The 20018-nt window shown below is 42.3% G+C and overlaps 1 protein-coding gene across 5 annotated transcripts in view; it reads left to right on the top strand.

Annotated features, from left to right (window-relative positions):
• The window catches only part of dock3 (dedicator of cytokinesis 3), a 366678-nt gene that overhangs the window by 220844 nt on the left and 125816 nt on the right, over positions 1-20018 (top strand). For all 5 annotated transcript variants that reach the window (XR_004414644.1, XM_033036842.1, XM_033036845.1 and 2 more), the window contains exons 19-21: positions 4272-4369; positions 6233-6316; positions 19075-19175. Coding sequence is in view for 4 of the 5 variants with exons in the window: in XM_033036842.1 (XP_032892733.1) it covers positions 4272-4369; positions 6233-6316; positions 19075-19175 (283 nt within the window). In the remaining variant the exon portion in view is untranslated. The remainder of the gene's footprint in view (positions 1-4271; positions 4370-6232; positions 6317-19074; positions 19176-20018) is intronic.

Genomic DNA, 20018 nt, shown 5'->3' with positions numbered 1-20018 from the left:
GGATGAACCAAAGAGTTGCAGAGGGATCAGTCTCTGCGGAAAGTGGAAAGGGGTGGAGCTGGGAAGATGTGATGGTGGGATCATGATGGAAATGTCAGAGAATGATCTGTTGGATGCGGAGGCTGGTGGGGTGAAAGGCGTGTACCAGGGGAACCCTGTCCTTGTTGCATCTGTGGAGAGAGGGAGCAAGAGCAGAACTCCGGGACACAGAAGAGACACGAATGAGAGATCCATCTATGGCAGCTGAGCGCTAACCATGTTCACTAAAGAATGAGGACATCTCACATGGAAAGCCTCATCTTGGAAGCAGTTGTGGCAGAGACGGAGGAATTGAGAGTAGGGGATAGTGCCTTCGCAAGAGCAGGGTCGGAGAATGTGTAGACATAATACCTGTGGGAGTAGATAGGTTTGTAGTAGACGTCATTCGATAGCCTGTCTCCTTTAATGGAGATGGATAGAGAAAGGGGAGAGAGGTGTTAGAAATAGTCCAGGCAAATTTGAGGGCAGGATGGAAGGTAGTGGTGAGGTTAATGAAGTTCAGTTTGGCTCACATCATCTGTGGCTAACAATTCGCTTATCAGGAAACCTCCTTGCCGGCACTAAATTGTGCTGTTTTTGTCTCACTTCCATGTTTCTCCCCTTCCCCAACCATTACAATCAGTCTGAAGAAGGGTCCCGACCCGAAACGTCACCTATCCATGTTCTCTAGAAATGTTGCCTGATCCACTGAGTTAGTCCAGCATTCTGTGTCTACCCTTCTTCAGACTGATTGGACTAAAGGAGAAAAAGCTAAAAATCAGAGGTGGCGATGGATCAAAGCCTGGCAAGTGATAGTTGATAGTGGGGTACCGCAAGGCTCGGTGCTGGGACCGCAGTGACTAGTGGGGTATGCAAAGGCTCGGTGCTGGGACCGCAGTGACTAGTGGGGTACCGCCAAGGCTCAGTCCTGGGATCGCAGCTATTTACAATATACAGTGGCTTGCAAAAGTATTCATACCCCTTGAACTTTTCCACATTTTGTCACGTTACAACCACAAACGTAAATGTATTTTATTGGGATTTTATGTGATAGACCAACACAAGTGGTGCATAATTGTGAAGTGGAAGGAAAATGATACATGGTTTTCAAATTTTTTTGCAAATAAAAAACTGAAAAGTGTGGCGTGCAAAAGTATTCAGCCCCCCTGAGTCAATACTTTGTAGAACCACCTTTCGCTGCAATTACAGCTGCAAGTCTTTTGGGGTATGTCTATACCAGCTTTGCACATCTAGAGACTGAAATTTTTGCCCATTCTTCTTTGCAAAATAGCTCAAGCTCAGTCAGATTGGATGGAGAGCATCTGTGAACAGCAATTTTCAAGTCTTGCCAGAGATTCTCAATTGGATTTAGGTCTGGACTTTGACTGGGCCATTCTAACACATGAATATGCTTTGATCTAAACCATTCCATTGTAGCTCTGGCTGTATGTTTAGGGTCGTTGTCCTGCTGGAAGGTGAACCTCTGCCCCAGTCTCAAGTCTTTTGCAGACTCTAACAGGTTTTCTTCCAAGATTGCCCTGTATTTGGCTCCATCCATCTTCCCATCAACTCTGACCAGCTTCCCTGTCCCTGCTGAAGAAAAGCATCCCCACAGCATGATGCTGCCACCACCATGTTTCACAGTGGGGATGGTGTGTTCAGGGTGATGTGCAGTGTTAGTTTTCCGCCACACATAGCGTTTTGCATTTAGGCCAAAAACTTCAATTTTGGTCTCATCTGACCAGAGCACCTTCCTCCACATGATTGCTGTGTCCCCCACATGGCTTGTGGCAAACTGCAAACGGGACTTCTTATGGCTTTTTTTCAACAATGGCTTTCTTCTTGCCACTCTTCCATAAAGGCCCGATTTGTGGAGTGCACGACTAATAGTTGTCCTGTGGACAGATTCTCCCACCTGAGCTGTGGATCTCTGCAGCTCCTCCAGAATTACCATAGGCCTCTTGGCTGCTTCTCTGATCAATGCTCTCCTTGCCCGGCCTGTCAGTTTAGGTGGAAGGCCATGTCTTGGTAGGTTTGCAGTTGTGCCATACTCTTTCCATTTTCGGATGATGGATTGAACAGTGCTCCGTGAGATGTTCAAAGCTTGGGATATTTTTTTATAACCTAACCCTGCTTTAAACTTCTCTACAACTTTATCCCTGACCTGTCTGGTGTGTTCCTTGGGCTTCATGATACTGTTTGTTCACTAATGTTCTCTAACAAACCTCTGAGGCCTTCACAGAACAGCTGTATTTATACTGAGATTAGATTACACACAAGTGGACTATATTTACTAATTAGGTAACTTCTGAAGGCAATTGGTTGCACTGGATTTTATTTAGGGGTATCAGAGTAAAGGTGGCTGAATACTTTTGCACGCCACACTTTTCAGTTTTTTATTTGTAAAAAAATTTGAAAACCATGTATCATTTTCCTTCCACTTCACAATTATGCGCCACTTTGTGTTGGTCTATCACATAAAATCCCAATAAAATACATTTACGTTTGTGGTTGTAACGTGACAAAATGTGGAAAAGTTCAAGGGGTATGAATACTTTTGCAAGCCACTGTACATCAATGATTTAGATGAAGGGTTTCAAAGTAACATTAGCAAATTTGCAGATCACACTGGGTGGCAGTGTGAACTGTGAGGAGGATGCTATGATAATGCAGGGTGACTTGGACAGGTTGGCTGAGTGCGCAGAGGCATGGCAGATGCAGTTTAATGTGGATAAATGTGAGGTTATCCACTTTGGTAGCAAAAACAGGAAGGCAGATTATTATCTAAATGGTGTCAAGTTGGGAAAAGGGGAAGTACTATGGGATCTGGGGGTCCTTGTTCATCAGTCAATGAAAGTAAGCAAGCAGGTACAGCAGGCAGTGAATAAAACGAATGGCATGTTCGCCTTCATAACAAGAGGAGTTGAGTATAGGAGCAAAGATGTCCTTCTGCAGTTGTACAGGGCCCTAGTGAGACCACACCTGGAGTATTGTGTGCAGTTTTGGTCCCCTAATTTGGGGAAGGACATTCTTGCTATTGAGGGACTGCAACGTTGGTTTAAAAGGTTAATTCCCGGGATGGCGGGACTGTCCTATACGGAGAGAATGGAGTGGCTGGGCTTGTATACTCTGGAATTTAGAAGGATGAGAGGGAATCTTATTGAAACATATAAGATTATTAAGGGTTTGGACAAGCTAGAGGCAGGAAACATGTTCCCGATGTTGGGGGAGTCCAAAACCAGGGGCCACAGTTTAAGAATAAGGGGTAAGCCATTTAGAACGGAGATGAGGAAACACTTTTTCACACAGAGAGTTATGAGTCTGTGGAATTCTCTGCCTCAGATGGCGGTGGAGGCCGGTTATCTGGATACTTTCAAGAGAGAGCTAGATAGGGCTCTTAAAGATAGAGGGAGAAGGCAGGAACGGGATACTGATTGGGGATGATCAACTATGATCACATTGAATGCTGGTGCTGGCTCAATGGGCTGAATGGCCTACTCCTGCACCTGTCTATTGTCTATAACACAGGTAAGATGGGGGTTGGGGGTGATTGGCAGATGGGTGGAATAAGTGACAAAGGCTGGAGGTGAAAAGGAAACCAAAGGGTGTCAGATAAGCAGAGAAGAGGAGGAGTGAAATGTAAAGGTGGAGGGAACGATATGGGTAGAAAGGGATGGGGAAGGGAACAGAGAGTATAAAAAAAAGATGGGAAACTTTGGGATTGAAGATAAGGGTATAAAGGAAGGGAAAGGAATAACGTGAGAATGATGGGGGGGGGGGGTTTGAGAGATAGTGGGAGAAATGAGTGGAAACCAAGGTAAGGGTGGGATTGGGGTGGGGATATTACTTGAAATTGGAGAATTCAGTGCTCATTTGGTTAGATTGTAAGCTACCCAAGCAGAAAGTGAGGTGCTGTTCCTCCAGTATGCCTATGGCAATGGAGGAGGCCAATGACTGAAACGTCGATATGGGAATGGGAAGCGGAAATAAAATTGTTAGCAACCAGGAGATCCAGCAGGCCTTGGCAGACGGAGTGCAAGTGTTCAGCAAAACAGTCACCTTGTCTATGCTTGCTTTTGCCACTGTAAAGGAGGACATTTCAGAAGCAGCAAATGCAGTAGATGAGGTTTGAAGAGATGCACGTGAAGAGATCACTTTATGATCTGAGAAGTTACAATTGAAGTTTGGGATTTGTTACACTATTGAGCAATATGCATTTTGCTTTGTAATGGCTTATCTCTGATTGGCTTTAGTTGACCTCCTTGCCCTTTTGAAGTGGAAAGCACAGCCAGACAGAGTGATGGATATCCTGGGAAGGCTGAGACATGTCAACGGTGAAGAAATAGTTAAAGTAAGTCAATGTTGTGATCATGTTTACAGTAGTATACCCAGAGATAATTGTGAAATCCTGGATCTTATTCAAATAACATATGTTGAACCTTATTTTCCCCAATTTGTCTTCTTGCCATTGCTCTCTATTAATTTCTGTCCTCTCATTTCCTCCCCATATTTCTCCTGTTGGCAAATTTACATACTGTCGATATCCCATCACTATTACTCTGACTTGCAACTCTGCTAATTTTCTCTGCACTTTCCCCATCCCCTCCTCCCCTCTCTGCACTGACTCATCTTTCCCTCTTCACTCTCCCCTTTTTTTGCTCTGGTCCTCTTTCTGCTCTTTCCCTCCTTTGCTGGACCCCATGCCTTCTTACCCTTCCTGCTCCTCCCTTTCATTCTCCCTCCCTTTCCATTCCCCTTTTTCCAATCCCCCTTTTCACCCACTCTCCTTTCCTACTCTTTCTCATTTCCCACTCTGTCCCATTCTCGCCAATTCTCCATCTCAACCTGCACCCATTCTTTCTTTCTTCCCCCTGCTGTCATCTTTCTCTTTTGCTCTGCACACATTTACTTTTCTTTCACTGACCTCCCTTACTTCACAACTCTACTTCCCATCTCTCATTGTCACCTTTGCATGATCTGATTTTAAGACATTATGTAATGTGACTTTTCAGATCTGGACAGATTTTTCCCAATGTGTGGTTGAATATAATGGAGCAAAAGGTGAAATTATAAAGGTGGCTTGTGATGCAAGGCATGGGTTTCAGCAATTATTTATTAGTACAAAATTAAATGGACTAGGATTTGATCATGTTCCTGGAAGTAATATCACAAAAACTCCTGCCTCTAACTACCCTTCCCCCCTACTCCTGAAATGAATTAATACATTTTTGAACAACCTGCCCTCCCTCCCATCAGAAAGAGTCATTTACCTGACTGTTGTCTGCAGAGATAGGAAAGTGTTGCAAAAATTAACATCAAGCTAGTAGCAAGACCATCTGATAGAATCGTTAATTATTGAGGAGATATAATGCCCTTAGAATGGATTTATAAACTTTGGTCTGTTGTATGTGTATATGATTTACTTTGTATCTCTATGTATTATTAATCCATACAACCTTTCTCCCAAAGTCAATGACTATGTCATGATTTCACTGGCACTAGTATCCCTCTACTCCTTCTGCCAAATAGCTATTAACTGCAGCGACCATTTAAATTACAGTTGTAGATTCAGTTGATACCCTCACAGGTAGTGATGGAGTAGATAGCAGTTAATATCAGCATCTCACAGATTGAAGAATGCATTGAAAAATGGTAGTGCGGTCAGCAGACACCATTCACAAGTGAAACCATCCTCCTTTGCCTCTGCAATTCTGTATCAGCTGGGGTGTTGACTGGGTAATTAATTGCGGAGACAATCAAACCACTGACTATCAAAGCTGCCACAGTCCGGATTGTCAAAGCTGCCACAGCCAGACATAAAAACAGTTTTTTTTCCACGAGTAGTAGCTCTACTCTATAACCAAAAATCTGTAGCCTCCTTTTGCTCTATTAATTCATTATTTAATTCTTATTTAATTCACATGTTTAATCGATAATGTTTTATTATTAATGTTTTATGTGTCCTTCCTAACTGTCACTGTATGTCATGTTGTCACATGCGGGCAGAGCATCAAGGCAAATTCCTTGTATGTGAATACTTGGCCAATAAACCTATTCATTCATTCATTCACTCCTTAATGTTGAAGGCTGATTTGAAAAAGGAATTTAAAAATATCCCTATTTCTGAAAGGTTTCATTTCAGTGTAAATGCTTAAGCAGTGGATGTCAGTGATACTGAAGAATATCTCCAAGCTAACGCTTTTCTCTTTTCCAGTTTTTACAGGACATTTTAGATACATTGTTTACAATTTTAGATGACAACACGGAGAAATATGGTTTGCTGGTATTTCAGTCCTTGGTAAGTAACCCAAGGCATGCACTGGTATTTCATAGCTATTGTCCAATGTAAAGATTATAAAAATTGCTTTGTTAATATATTAATTGTAAGCAATTCAAACTTCTGAGATTTGTACCACAGTGCAGAGTGTAACTAAAATAAATCTCAACTCTTAGTAGATTGAGTTCTGTTTGATGGAAATAGCCTCTTGAATTTTCAGCCTCTTTCTCAAAGATTGTGAGTCTTGCTGAATTTTCAGGTGCTCAGATAACACACTTCCATATCAAGTCAAGTCATGATGTGACAAGCAAAATGGATGAAAGGGAGCCAGTGGATGTAGTGTATCTAGACTTTCAGAAAGCCTTTGATAAGGTCCCGCATGGGAGACTGGTGACTAAAATTAGAGCATTTGGTATTGGGGGTAGGGTGTTGACGTGGATAGAAAATTGGTTGGCAGACAGGAAGCAAAGAGTAGGAGTGAACGGGTCCTTTTCAGAATGGCAGGCAGTGGCGAGTGGAGTGCCGCAAGGCTCGGTGTTGGGGCCGCAACTGTTTACCATATATATTAATGATTTGGAAGAGGGAATTAGGAGCAACACTAGCAAGTTTGCGGATAACACAAAGCTGGGTGGCAGTGTGAACTGTGAAGAGGATGTTAGGAGGTTGCAAGATGACCTGAACAGGGTGAGTGTGTGGGCAGATGCGAGGCAGATGCAGTATAATATAGATAAATGTGAGGTTATCCACTTTGGTGGCAAAAACAACGGGGCAGATTATTATCTTAATGGGGTTAGGTTAGGTAAGGGGGTGGTACAGCGAGACCTGGGTGTCCTTGTACACAGGTCACTGAAAGTTGGCATGCAGGTACAGCAGGCAGTGAAGAAAGCTAATGGAATGTTGACCTTCATAACAAAAGGATCTCAGTATAGGAGTAGAGAGGTTCTTCTGCAGTTGTATATGGCTCTGGTAAGACCACATCTGGAGTATTGTGTACAGTTTTGGTCTCCTAATTTGACGAAGGACATCCTTGTGATTGAGGCAGTGCAGCATAGGTTCACGAGATTGATTCCTGGGATAGCAGGACTGTCATATGAGGAAAGATTGAAAAGATTTGTATTCACTGGAGTTTAGAAGGATGAGGGGGATTCTTATAGAAACATATAAAATTATAAAAGGTCTGGACAAGCTAGATGCAGGAAAAATGTTCCCAATGTTGGGTGAGTCCAGAACCAGGGGCCACAGTCTCAGAATAAAGGGGAGGCCATTTAAGGCTGAGGTGAGAAAAAAGTTTTCACCCAGAGAGTTGTGAATTTGTGGAATTCCCTGCCACAGAGGGCAGCGGAGGCCAAATCACTGGATGGATTTAAGAGAGAGTTAGATAGAGCTCTTGGGGCTGGTGGAATCAAGGGATATGGGGAGAAGGCAGGCATGGGTTATTGATTGGGGACGATCAGCCATGATAACAATGAATGGCGGTGCTGGCTCGAAGGGCCGAATGGCCTTCTCCTGCACCTGTTTTCTATGTTTCTAAGAGAGTTTATTGTCATGTGTCCCAGATAGGACAATGAAATTCTTGCTTGCTGCAGCACAACAGAATATTGTAAGCATAAATACAGAACAGTTCAGTGTGTCTATATAGCATAGAACATATAGATACACATAAATAAACAGATAAGGTACAATAGGCTGTTACAGTTCAGTTTGTTTGATGGGGAGTTTAACAGCCTGATGGCTGTGGGGAAGAAGCTGTTCCTGAAGCTGGATGTACCAGATTTCAGGCTCCTGTACTTTCTACCTGATGGCAGTGGAGAGATGAGTGTGTGGCCAGGATGGTGTGGGTCCTTGATGATGTTGTGAACCATATTGTGAACCAATAAATGCTAGCAGTCTATTTGACTGTGGGGGCAATCACGGTAGACCCTAACTTGATTCTCACGCCTCCACATTGTAGCAAGCTTGTTGGAATGGAATCTGGAAAGGAATCTTGACTAACCTTCTCTTGAACAAGGCATGCGGAATTCAGCTACAACCTCCATCCTTGAAAGGTTGGCATCAGTTGAATCAGCAGTGAGAATGGATTTTATCTTCGACCCTCTCATTTCAATACAATACAATACGGGTTTATTCGTCACATTGCACATAAAGTGCAAGTAAAATGAATATGTCAGCAGTGATACAATGAGAAAGAACACACAATACACAATAAAAATTTAACACAAACATCCACCACAGCATTCATCACTGTGGTGGAAGGCACAACATTTGGCCAGTTCTAGGGTCAGTATAGTAATGAAGAAGGGATGAACTCATGTTTATTATTTAAAAATCAAAACTTGTAAATGTAATGAGACTGCTGTATGTTCACTCCTACCTATAGCATTACAGATGACCATGTTGTAGGCTGACTGACAGACACAGTGAACTCACTTACTCAGCAATTACTGAATTATTGTACTTAACCAAGAGACAAGCTGGAGGAGTCAAGATCATGTTAACTGAAGGACTGAAACTCTGCATCAGAGTTATTGAGAGCAGATTGAATCATTTGCTGCAGCATTGGTGCATTTAGAGTTGCATTTGTCAAAAGACCAAGCATCTTTGAAGAATCAAATACATTTCACCGCACCATGTATTTTGATGGAATATACAGTAGATGAAAAAACATATTTGCATCTTCCATTCTCCTGCATCGTTTCTATTTACCCACCCCATCATTTCCCCAACCCTCCCCCTAGAAACTTCAACCCCAGCAAGCACATACATATGCTTGACACTTACAGAATACGAAAACCATGCTCATGTACAGTTAATACTTGCTTGAGCTACATTATTATGCAACAAATCAACATTAGATTCCATGTCTTCTCAATCAAAGACATCTCATGCCCAATGCTCCTGTCATTCAAATCCAGCCGCATTGGTTTGATGGAATTTGTGTAATTTGGATCTTGTTTCCTCTTGCCCTGATTTGTAATTGTACATGAAGAATGTATTAAATCCACTAATTGACTAACTTGTCCCAATTAATCCTGTCAAAGCACAAGACAACACAACATCTCTCCCCTCTTGTCCTATCTAAACTAAAAGGTAGCATAGAAATGATTTAGCTCAGCAAATGTACATGCACATGTGATACACCAGAGAAGTCTGCCTCGGTCTCATTAGATTATTATTTCTACCTTGCTCCTTATGCAAAACTGTGAGCACATTTAAAATGCCCTTCACCTTGATGCCTTTATTACTGCATGCTAAGAGCAAGTACTGCACTAATTCATGTTAAGGCTCCAGCTTTAAAAGGAGACCTGAGTTCTGTTCAACATTACTGCTGTAACTGAGTCAGGAGCTTTATACTTTCATAGCTGCAATGGATTATCAGTTAGGCAGGGATTTGGCACCCGTAATTCAAACCTCATTTATGAGGTAGCAGAAGGGAGTGTGGAATGCAGGAATGAAATGGTAGCAGGTGGGCAGTGTGCTAAATACCATGAGTGGATTGCCCTGTGATCCTACTCCAGAAAAAATATTTAAGGATTTATACAGTATATTTCATTAAGCTTAATGCTGTTACCCACAAATACTATCTGACCATCATACACACAATATGCACTCATACATGTATTCCCACATTTCTTAAGCTGTAGTGTACTGTAGTGTAGTGTACGTGTATAGATGTGAAGTACAATTGTTGTTCTGTCTATATGATCTTAAGGCACTGTGCTGAATGGATAACTATGTGTTTCAGACTCAGGGAGTCACATTCAGCCTCAATACGTTTCCCTGATTTAACTGGTACAACATAATGTAGTACAACATAATGCAAAAAGAGTGTATCCCTGAATAATAAAGGAAGCAATAACATGTAAAAAAGGGCTCAAGAGAATATAATAGAAATGGTGCAAATGGAATACATCAGGGAACTTGATACATTTAACAGAATACAGCGGGTGTGTTTGGGATTCATCTTAAATAGTTAGATATATTCTGCAAGGCCATACTAGGATTAGCACATAAAATGTTAAAGAACAGAATGTTGTTATCTGTGGTGAAGTTAACTTTGATTGCATTAACTAGCTTTTGCTATGCTTCAAATGAGCATTTGGAGTATTGCATGCAGTTCTGGTTGCCCCATTTACAGGAAGGATGTGGAGGCTTTGGAGGGGATGCAGAGGAAGTTTACCAGAATGCTGCCTGGATTAGAGGGTTTCAGAGGTTGGATAGACTTGGGTGTTTTCTCTGGAACGTCAAAGGTTGAGGGGAAACTTGATAGAAGTATATAAAATTATGAGAGGCATAGATAGGGTAGACAGTCAGAACCTTTTTCCCAGGGTAGAAATACCCAACATCAGAGGGCATAGCAATAAGGTGAGAGGGGGAAAGTTTAATGGAGATATGTGGAACAGGTTTTTTACCCAGAGATTGATGGGGATCTGGAACACACTGCCAGGGGTAGTGGAGGCAAATACAATTGTGGTGTTTAAGAGGCATGGAGTGCAGGGACTGGACGGATATGGATCATGTACAGGCAGTTGAGATCAGTTTAGCTTGGCATCATGTTCAGTGCAAACATTGTGCGCTGAACACTGTTCTGTTCTATATTCGATAACAGCCTAGGCAGGTGCATTTTGTAAATGGCATACACTGCAGCAATGTGTGGAGGAAATTAATTATTAAGGGAGATGATCCAGTGCTTGTGCAGCAGGCTGCTTTGTCCTGGATGATGTCAATCGTCTTGAGTGTTGTTAAAATGCTCTCATTAAACAAGTGGCAAATCACACTTTTCTTTTGGAGAAGGTGGAAAGTATCTGAAGCATTGAGGGTGAATTACTTGCTCTGATAAATTGTTGGAGCAATTGTGTTCATATGGCTGCTCGAGCTGAGTTTCTAATCAATGGTGTCCCCATAGCTTGTTGGTTTGGGGAACTGTGGCAATGGTACTGTTATTGGATATCAAACTGGTTGTTAGACTCTCTTGCCTTGATCAGTGCCTAGTACAATTAGGATATGAATATGAGACCCTGCCTGAATGTTATCCAGGTTCTGAGTCATTATGAATGGAATTGAGAATTATGCAATTATAAATGAACATCAAGGCTTCCAATTTTATTAAGGAAGAAAGGCTATGGTTGAAACAGCTAAACAAGGTTAATTCTAGGACACTGTCCAGAGGAATTCCTGCAATGACATTCTGGGACTAGGGTGGCACAGCTAGTACAGCCAGTGCCTCACAGTGCCAGAATCTTGGGTTTGATCCTGACCTCTGGAGTTGCCTATGTTCTCCAAGTGATTGCATGGGTTTTCTGCAGGTGCTTCAATTTCCTTTCGGATCCCAAAGACACACGGTGTCAATTGCCCACTGTAAATTGCCCATAGTATGTAGGTGAGTGGTAAAATCTAGGGAGTGTTGAAAATGATGTGGGGATATTAAAATGGGTTAGTGTAAATGGGTGGTTGGTGGTCAGCAAGGATTTGGAGGCTTGTTTCCATACTGTATCTCTCTTTGATTTTAATGATTGACTTCCAAAAATTATTTTCTTATTTGTAAATTGTGCCACCAAAAATTAGTGTTTTCACTTTAATTTCAGTTCAGTTTTACAGCAATTCCTCAATGCCACTTTTGGTAATGTGCTCCTTTGACAAGTGCAGTCATTCTGTTCTCAACTCTTAATCGCAGTCTTGGTCACATTTGACCCAAGTCAGTGATGAAATTCAGATCCATGTAAATCTGGACAAACCTAAACTAGACATCAAAAAGCAGATTATTCGCAAATAATTTTTAATTGCTTAATTGCACTGTTGACAACACTTTCCATCACTTTGAAAATGATCGAGAGCACTCTGACTAGGTGATATATGTATATTCTACTTCCAGTGAATCTTGGGCAATTTTCCACATTATCACATGGATGCCAGTCTTGTAACAACAGAAAGAGCTTGGGTACACACAGTATCTTACACTCATTACCTTAAACCTGTTTCCTGTGATTGTAGACGTCTCCACTGAGGAAAAAAGTCTACCCTGTTTATGCCCCTTTTAATCATATACTTTAGTCAGGTTTTTCCTTAGCTTTGGTTGCTCCAGGGAATGCAACCAAACCTATCCAGTTTCTCTTCATAATTGAAAAGCTCCACTGCAGGTAGAATCCTACTGAATCTTCATTACACCCACTCCATTGCAATCACAACCTTTCCACAGTATGGCAACTAGATCAGCACACAATGGCAACATGTCTGCCCACAGATGAATGAAAGTCTCTTGTATGCCTTCTCATCTATAGTACTACTGCCTGCAAGGTTCCTTGAACATGTATGCCAAGGCCTCCTCTTTTCCCCGATACTTCCTCGGAGTCTCTCATTCATTGTGTATGTCCTAACATTGTCCGTCCTTACTAAGTACATCAGTTCACATATTTGTCTACTATTACTTCACACATCTTACCAACATCAATATAATTCTGTAACTGAAGATGAACCTCCTCACTGTCAAAAACAACACAATTTTGCATACCCTCTGCAATCTTCCTAATCACATTAATCAATACTAATCACATCTGGAAAATGTGGCATGAATTAATAATTTACCAAGAAGGTTTGAAGTGAAGCTGTCAAAATGGTTTCTCCAAAGTTGTTGCAGAGAAATATTCTTAGAAACGTTCATGCTCAACTCATGGGGATGATCCACCTGAAGGCTGTAGCTCAGGGTTTTGTGTTTTGGCTGGATGTTCACCTTGGCAGGGGGGTGGGTTCTCATACAGGACAGATGCAGGTGAGAGGTTAGAAGTTGGTATGGAGGGTGGTGAGGGAAAGGTTAGTGGACATAATATGCAGGTGAAAGGCGGAGAGCGAGGAAGGAGGGTTGGTTTAAACTGCATGTATTTTAATGCAAGGGGTCTGACAGGTCAGGCAGATGAGCTTGAGGCATGGATAGGTACGAGCGATGGGACGTTGTAGCCATTACTGAAACCTGGTTAAGGGAGGGGCAGGACTGGCAGCTCAATGTTTCAGGGTACAGGAGCTTCATAAGAGACAGGGGTGAGGGGAAAAAGAGGAGGAGGGGTTGCATTGTTGTTGATTAAGGAGGATGTAGTTGAGGCCAGTTCATTGGCTATATTTAAGAGGGAGTTAGATGTTGCCCTTGTGGCTAAAGGGATCAGGGGGTATGGAGAGAAAGCAGGTACAGGATACTGAGTTGGATGATCAGCCATGATCATATTGAATGGCGGTGCAGGCTCGAAGGGCCGAATGGCCTACTCCTGCACCTATTTTCTATGTTTCTATGTCATAGCTGTGGTCAGAGGTGACATTGCGGACGGTTTGTCTAGTAAGGCTATATGGGTGGAGCTGAGGAACAAGAAAGGGATGATCACCTAGTTTGGGGTGCACTACAGACACCCAAATAGTCAATGGGAATTAGAAGAACAAATATACCAGGAGATTGCAGGCAGCTGCAGGTCAAATAATGTTGTTGTAGTAGGGGATTTTAACTTTGCCAATATACACTGGGATAGTGTGTTGGGTTTAAATGAGGTGCAATTCCTCAAAACTAATCAAAACGAGAGATATAGACGATGATACAGAGAGATATGGAACAAATTCTCTGCCTCAGAGGGCGGTGGAGGCAGGTTCTCTGGATGCTTTCAAGAGAGAGCTAGATAGGGCTATTAAAAATAGCAGAGTCAGGGGATATGGGGAGAAGGCAGGAACAGGGTACTAATTGGGGATGATCAGCCATGATCACATTGAATCGTGCTGGCTCGGAGGGCCGAATGGCCTACTCCTGCACCTATTGTCTATTGTCTATAAAAGTGTTCAGGAGAGTTATCTCAAACAGTATGTAGATGCCCCCACACATGAGAGGGAAACACTGGATCTAGAATTGGGAAATTGGGAAGGGCAAGTTAATGAAGTGTTTGTGGAGGCGCCTTTTGGGACCAGTGACCACAGTTCGATTAAGTTTAAGATATTTATGGACAGGGACAGAGAGGGCCCATGTGTTAAAATGCTCAACTGGGGTAAGGCCAACTTTGAGGGTATGAGAGAAGGGCTCGCTCGTTGACTGGAGCAGGTTATTTGAGGGGAAAGGAACATCGGCCAAGTGGGATGTTTTTAAAAATGTGCTGACAAAAGCTCAGGATATGTACGTCCCTGTTAGAGTGAAGGGCAAAGCAGGCAAATGTAAAGAAGCTTGGCTGACAAGGGAAATTGGTCAAAAACAAGAAGGATGCATGGGACAGGTATTGGAAGCTGGGATTAAGTGCGTCCCTGGAGGAGTTTCGGGAACTAAGGAGTAAAATGAAAAACAAAATCAGATGGGTAAAAAGGGGCCAGTAGATAGCTCTGGTGGGTAGCATTAAGGATAATCCCAAAAGATTTTATAAATACTTAAGGGGGAAAAGGGTAACTAGAGAGATAGTGGGACCTCTTGGAATCAAAGCGGTCACCTCGGACATTGTGGGAAACTAGAGAGGAGCCTTGGTTGAAATTTACGAGTCGTCCTTAAATACAGGAGAGGTGCCGGAAGACTGGAGGGCGGAAAATGTTGTGCCTCTTTTCAAGAAGGGTTGCAGGGGAAATGATGGGAACTACAGGCCAGGAGGCTTAACATCTGTAGTTGGAAAGTTACTAGAGGGTATTCTAAGGGATAGGTTATACATGCATTTGGATGGGCAAGAGCTGATTTGGGATAGTCAGCATGGATTGGTATGTGGGAGGTCGTGTCTCACAAATCTGATTGAGTTTTTTGAAGACGTGACCAAAAAGGTCGATGAGGGCAGAGCTGTAGTTGTTGTATACATGGATTTCAGGAAGGCATTCAACAAGGTTCTGCATGGAAGGCTGCCGTGGAAGGTTAGATCGCATGGGATCAAGGGAGAGATAGCTGAATGAATAGCAAATTGGATTCATGGAAGGAAGCAGTGGGTGATGGTGGAAGGTTACTTCTCGGACTGGACGCTTGTGACTCGTGGTGTGTCTCATGGTTCAGTGCTGGGCCCGTTACTGTTTGTCATGATTTGGATGAGAACATAGGACAAGATTAGCAAAGGTACACAAAAATGCTGGAGAAACTCAGCGGGTGCAGCAGCATCTATGGAGCGAAGGAAATAGGCAACATTTCGGGCCGAAACCCTTCTTCAGACCCTTCTTCAAGATTAGCAAATTTGCTGATGATACAAATGTGGGTGGTTTTGCAGATCATGAAGATGGTTGTGAAAGATTGCAGCAGGATCTTGATCAATTGGCCAGGTGGGCTGAGGAATGGTTGATGGACTTTAACACAGCGAAATGTGAGTTGCATTTTGGGATGTCTAACAAGGGCACGACCCATACAGTGAATGATAGGGACATGTACCAATCTTGGGGAGTGTTGTGGAGCAGAGGGATCTAGGAGTGCAGGTGCATGGTTCCTTGAAGGTCGAGTCGCAGGTGAATAAGATGGTCAAAAATGCATTTGGCACATTGGCCTTCATCAGTCAGAGTAGTAAGTATAGAAGTTGGGAGGTCATGTTGCCGTTGTATAAGACGTTGGTGAGACCGTATTTAGAATATTGCGTTCAGTTCTGGGCACCATGTTATAGGAAAGATATTGTCATGCTTGAAAGTGTTCAGAGAAGATTTACAAGGATGTTGCCAGGACTAGAAGTTGTGAGCTATAGGGACAGGTTGAGTAGGCTGGGTCTCTATTCCTTGGAGTGCAGGAGGATGAGCGTGATCTTATAGAGAGAGGTGTATAAAATTATGAGAGGAATAGATCGGGTAGATGCACAGAATCTCTTTCCCAGAGTAGGGGAATCGAGAACCAGAGGACATAGGTTCAAGGCGAAGGAGAAAAGATTTAATAGGAATCTGAGGGGTAACTTTTTTGCACAAAGGATGGTGGATGTATGGACAAGCTGCCAGAGGAGGTAGTTGAGGCTGGGACTATCCCAACGTTTAAGAGAAGACAGGCACATGGATAGGACAGGTTTGGAGGGATATGGACCAAACGCAGGCAGGTGGGACTAGTGTAGCTGGGTCATGTTGGCCGGTATGGGCAAGTTGGGCCAAAGGGGCCTGTTTCCACACTGTATCCCTCTATGACTATGACTCTTGGTGGGAATGGGCATTCCAGAGTGTATATATAGGGTTTTGCCCGCTAGCTATAGATTATTTCATCACTTCATCAGATAGCCATTTGAAATAGTTTGAAGCACTGACCTCTCACCTCAATACATCAAACTATCGAGAAATCATGGTTATCTGCATTAATGTTTGGCATCTCAGAAGCATTGGCGTCTGATAATAACTCTCAGTTCCCATCAGCACTGTTTGCTGATTTTATGGCATGCCAATTGCATTCAGTACAGTTTGAGATCTCTTTATCATCCAGAATGTAACAATGCAGCTTTGGAGTTTAGAAGAATGAAGAATGATCTTGTACAAGATCCTGAGGGGTTCTGACAAGGGTAGATGACAAGAAACTACAGATGCTGGTTTACAAAAAAATACACAAAGTGCTGGAGTAACAGCCGGTCAGGCATCTGTGGAGAACAAGAATAGGTGACATTTCAGATAGGGGCCTTTCTCGAAAGAGAAGAAAATTGGTGTGAAATTAGGGGTTGGATATTTACAACAGAGGAGTGTACAAACATTTTTGTCACCGAGGGTTGTGAATCTCTCAAATTATCTACTCCAGAGGGTTGTGGAGAAGAAATAGATATATTTTTTGAATGATTTGGAAATTGAGGGCAGAGGGGAATTGGCACAAAGGAGTTGTTGAGGCCTGAGGCTTAATGACATTTTATGAATTACAACCTATTATATAATTGCTTCAATGACCAGATAAAGGGCAACATCACAACAAAGATGGTAGAGACTAAAACCGTTACTTATTATGGCAAGGGACTGTCCACAAGATGTTTACATTCTTTAACTACAGCAGCACACTGTGAAGCAACAGAGTAATTGTTCAAAGGTTTCAAAGGTCTTTTATTGTCACATGTACCAATGAAGGTACAGCGATATGCAAATTACCATACAGCCATACGAGGGGAAAAAAACAAGACACACAACAACAAAAAAGTTAACATAAATATCCTCTACGCCAGATTACCCACATTCCTCACTGTGATGGAAGGCAAAAAAGCCCAATCTTCTTCCTCTTTATCCACCAGTTGTCAGGGTAGCCGAACCATCCGTCAGGGCGATCGAAGCTCCCGCAGCCGGCGGTTGAAGCTCCTGCGGCTTGGATTCCCCGGAGCAGAGAGACCGAGGTTGGAGCTCTGAGGTCGATCCCTGGCAAAGGGATTGCAGGCTCCGCGATGTTATCCCATAGGCTCCCTGCTGTGGAGCTCTCAAATATTGGTCTCCAGCAAACGCCACCAGCTCCTTGATATTAGACTGCAGTGCCGATGGAGATACGATACAGAAAAAAATTGTATCTCCGTCGAGGTAAGAGATTAGAAAAAGTTTCCCCCAACCCCCCACCACCCCTCCACATAAAACAAGCTAAAGAACACTAAAAACATACATTTAGCACATACTATTAAAACACAACGAAGGAAGGGACAGACTGACTGTTGGCGAGGCAGCCATTGCTGGCGCCACCCAGAGGTCCTCCCCAATAACAGGAGAGACAGTTGAGACTCTCGTCATTTAGTTGGAGAAAGTAATCAAGCTCCATCGTCCTGAGATCTGCATACCAAAAGGTAAACGCAAAGAGGTCACAATTATTTTTATTGTGACCTCACACTGATGAGCATGTGTCGAGCTGTTATTTTGTTGTGCACAATATGACAAAAGGCAGTTCCAGAGCCAGCATTAATACTTGGACTTTATGAAGAGATGTAAAGCATCCCAAAGATGAGTATCTTTATGGAAATTGTGACTAGTGATTTTGGAAATGGTTGGCATCGGGTCTGCATTGATGATCTCCAAATACAGCATTGGAAACAAGAATTCATGCCTGGTAAAGTTATTCCCAGCACAGTGGAGATGGGGCATTGGTCACGACACTTGCAATCAGGTCATGGTAATGTTATACCCACTATATGAGGTGCCCACACCCATAAAAAACTACAATTCCAGTATCCCTGGTCCAGCAATTTAAAATCAAAACTACTACTCCAAATATTTTTAGACAACAGTAGTTGTCAGTGATTCAGCATTTGCCATTTTCATCTCCTCTAGTCTTCTATTGTTTCTTTACGTTCCTTTGCCATTTCTGGTTCCCGGTATCAATGTTCCTTATATCAATTACTTGTTCTCACCTGCCACTTTTATTGACTTTTCATTTTGTCCATTTCTTCCACCATCAACCCATGATTTTTTCCCATCTTACGATCTTTCTCTGTTTTCACCCTTCCTTAAAACCTCTTATACTTCTGTTTCTCTGGTTTTGATGGGGTTATTGAACTGAAACAGTAATTTTTTCACTTACAGATCTCTAAGTATTTTTAGCTTTTTTTTGATATTCAGCACTCATGGTAGTTTATTTCTGATTGTTCCATAACTGAACAAAATGCTGCAGCCTCACACCTCATTTTTGTCTTTAAGTCCCCCAATCGTCTCATTCCTCCCTATCTCTAGCCACACAACTTTGCATAATAAATTCTTAATGCTCCATGAACACCCAAAATCTATCAGTCCCACAATGGCATCCATATCTTCAATTGTCAAGGCCCTAAACTCCACAATGCCTTCATTAAATACCTCTATTTTGGCTTCTTCAATCTATCTATCTATATATTTAATCAAGCACTTACAACCCTGCCTCTCTTTCTTTCTTTCTCCCTTTTTTCCCCTAGGTGTTCGTAATAAATTTGCTACGGGACAGCAAGTATTTTCACTTCCGGCCAGTGATGGATACCTACATTAAGAAGCATTTCTCTGGTGCGCTGGCATACAAGTGAGTGTAATTACCTGATGATTCACTAATAACATCAGGTCATGTCTCCAAAATTGGATTTCTGCAACAACTTTCTGTAAAGCTCATCTCCAGTAAAATAATAATTGAAGTCAATGATTTCAGTACGGTGGGTCAGAATGCACTGGATTTGAACCAGTGCCGAAAATCACCCTCCATGTCCCATATGCTCATACTTGTGATGGATGTGGATGGCCAAACTTACTAAATCTTCTTTCTCTGCGGATGAGTGGTGAATTAATAAAGAAATAAAAACATATACAGATGCAGAAATAATTAAAAGTCAAAATTATTAAATAAATACATTACAGCTAAATAATAAAAAAATAACTTACCTTTCTCTGTTGCCTAAATCTTTGCCCCACAAGTAAATCAGTAAGATTCAGATCTTTTACTAGGTCTGAATTGACAAAGGATCTGTGACAATTTCCTGGTGGAGTAATAGAACCCAGCAAGACTGGCATCACCATTGGTTTAGCCATGGAGTCCATCTGTGTAATGTGGTAACATCCATGTGGATTGGTTAAATCCAACAAGATGCAAACCAATGTTTAATTTTGTGAAAAATAATTATTGCAATCTCTATCATATGTAACATTGTTTCTTCTGTCCTGCTATTCTTTCAAGGATTGTTTCATATGATTAATTGCTGGGTATTGTTGCAACAGAATTATGAGATGTAAAAGGCAAAAAAGGAGGCAGCTTAAAAAGGAGCCTCGAGGTCAGTCCCAGTTGGAGGCCACCAGTTCCACCATTAGGCCTCAGCGCAGACGGAGACGGGGGATACGATAAGAAACGGTCGCATCCCCCCGAAGGAAGATACTA

This window comes from Amblyraja radiata, chromosome 18 (genome assembly GCF_010909765.2).
Source record: "Amblyraja radiata isolate CabotCenter1 chromosome 18, sAmbRad1.1.pri, whole genome shotgun sequence".
Classification (NCBI taxonomy): Eukaryota; Metazoa; Chordata; class Chondrichthyes; order Rajiformes; family Rajidae; genus Amblyraja; species Amblyraja radiata.
Note: the sequence above shows the minus strand (reverse complement) of the source record. Positions and strands in the feature narration are given on the sequence as shown.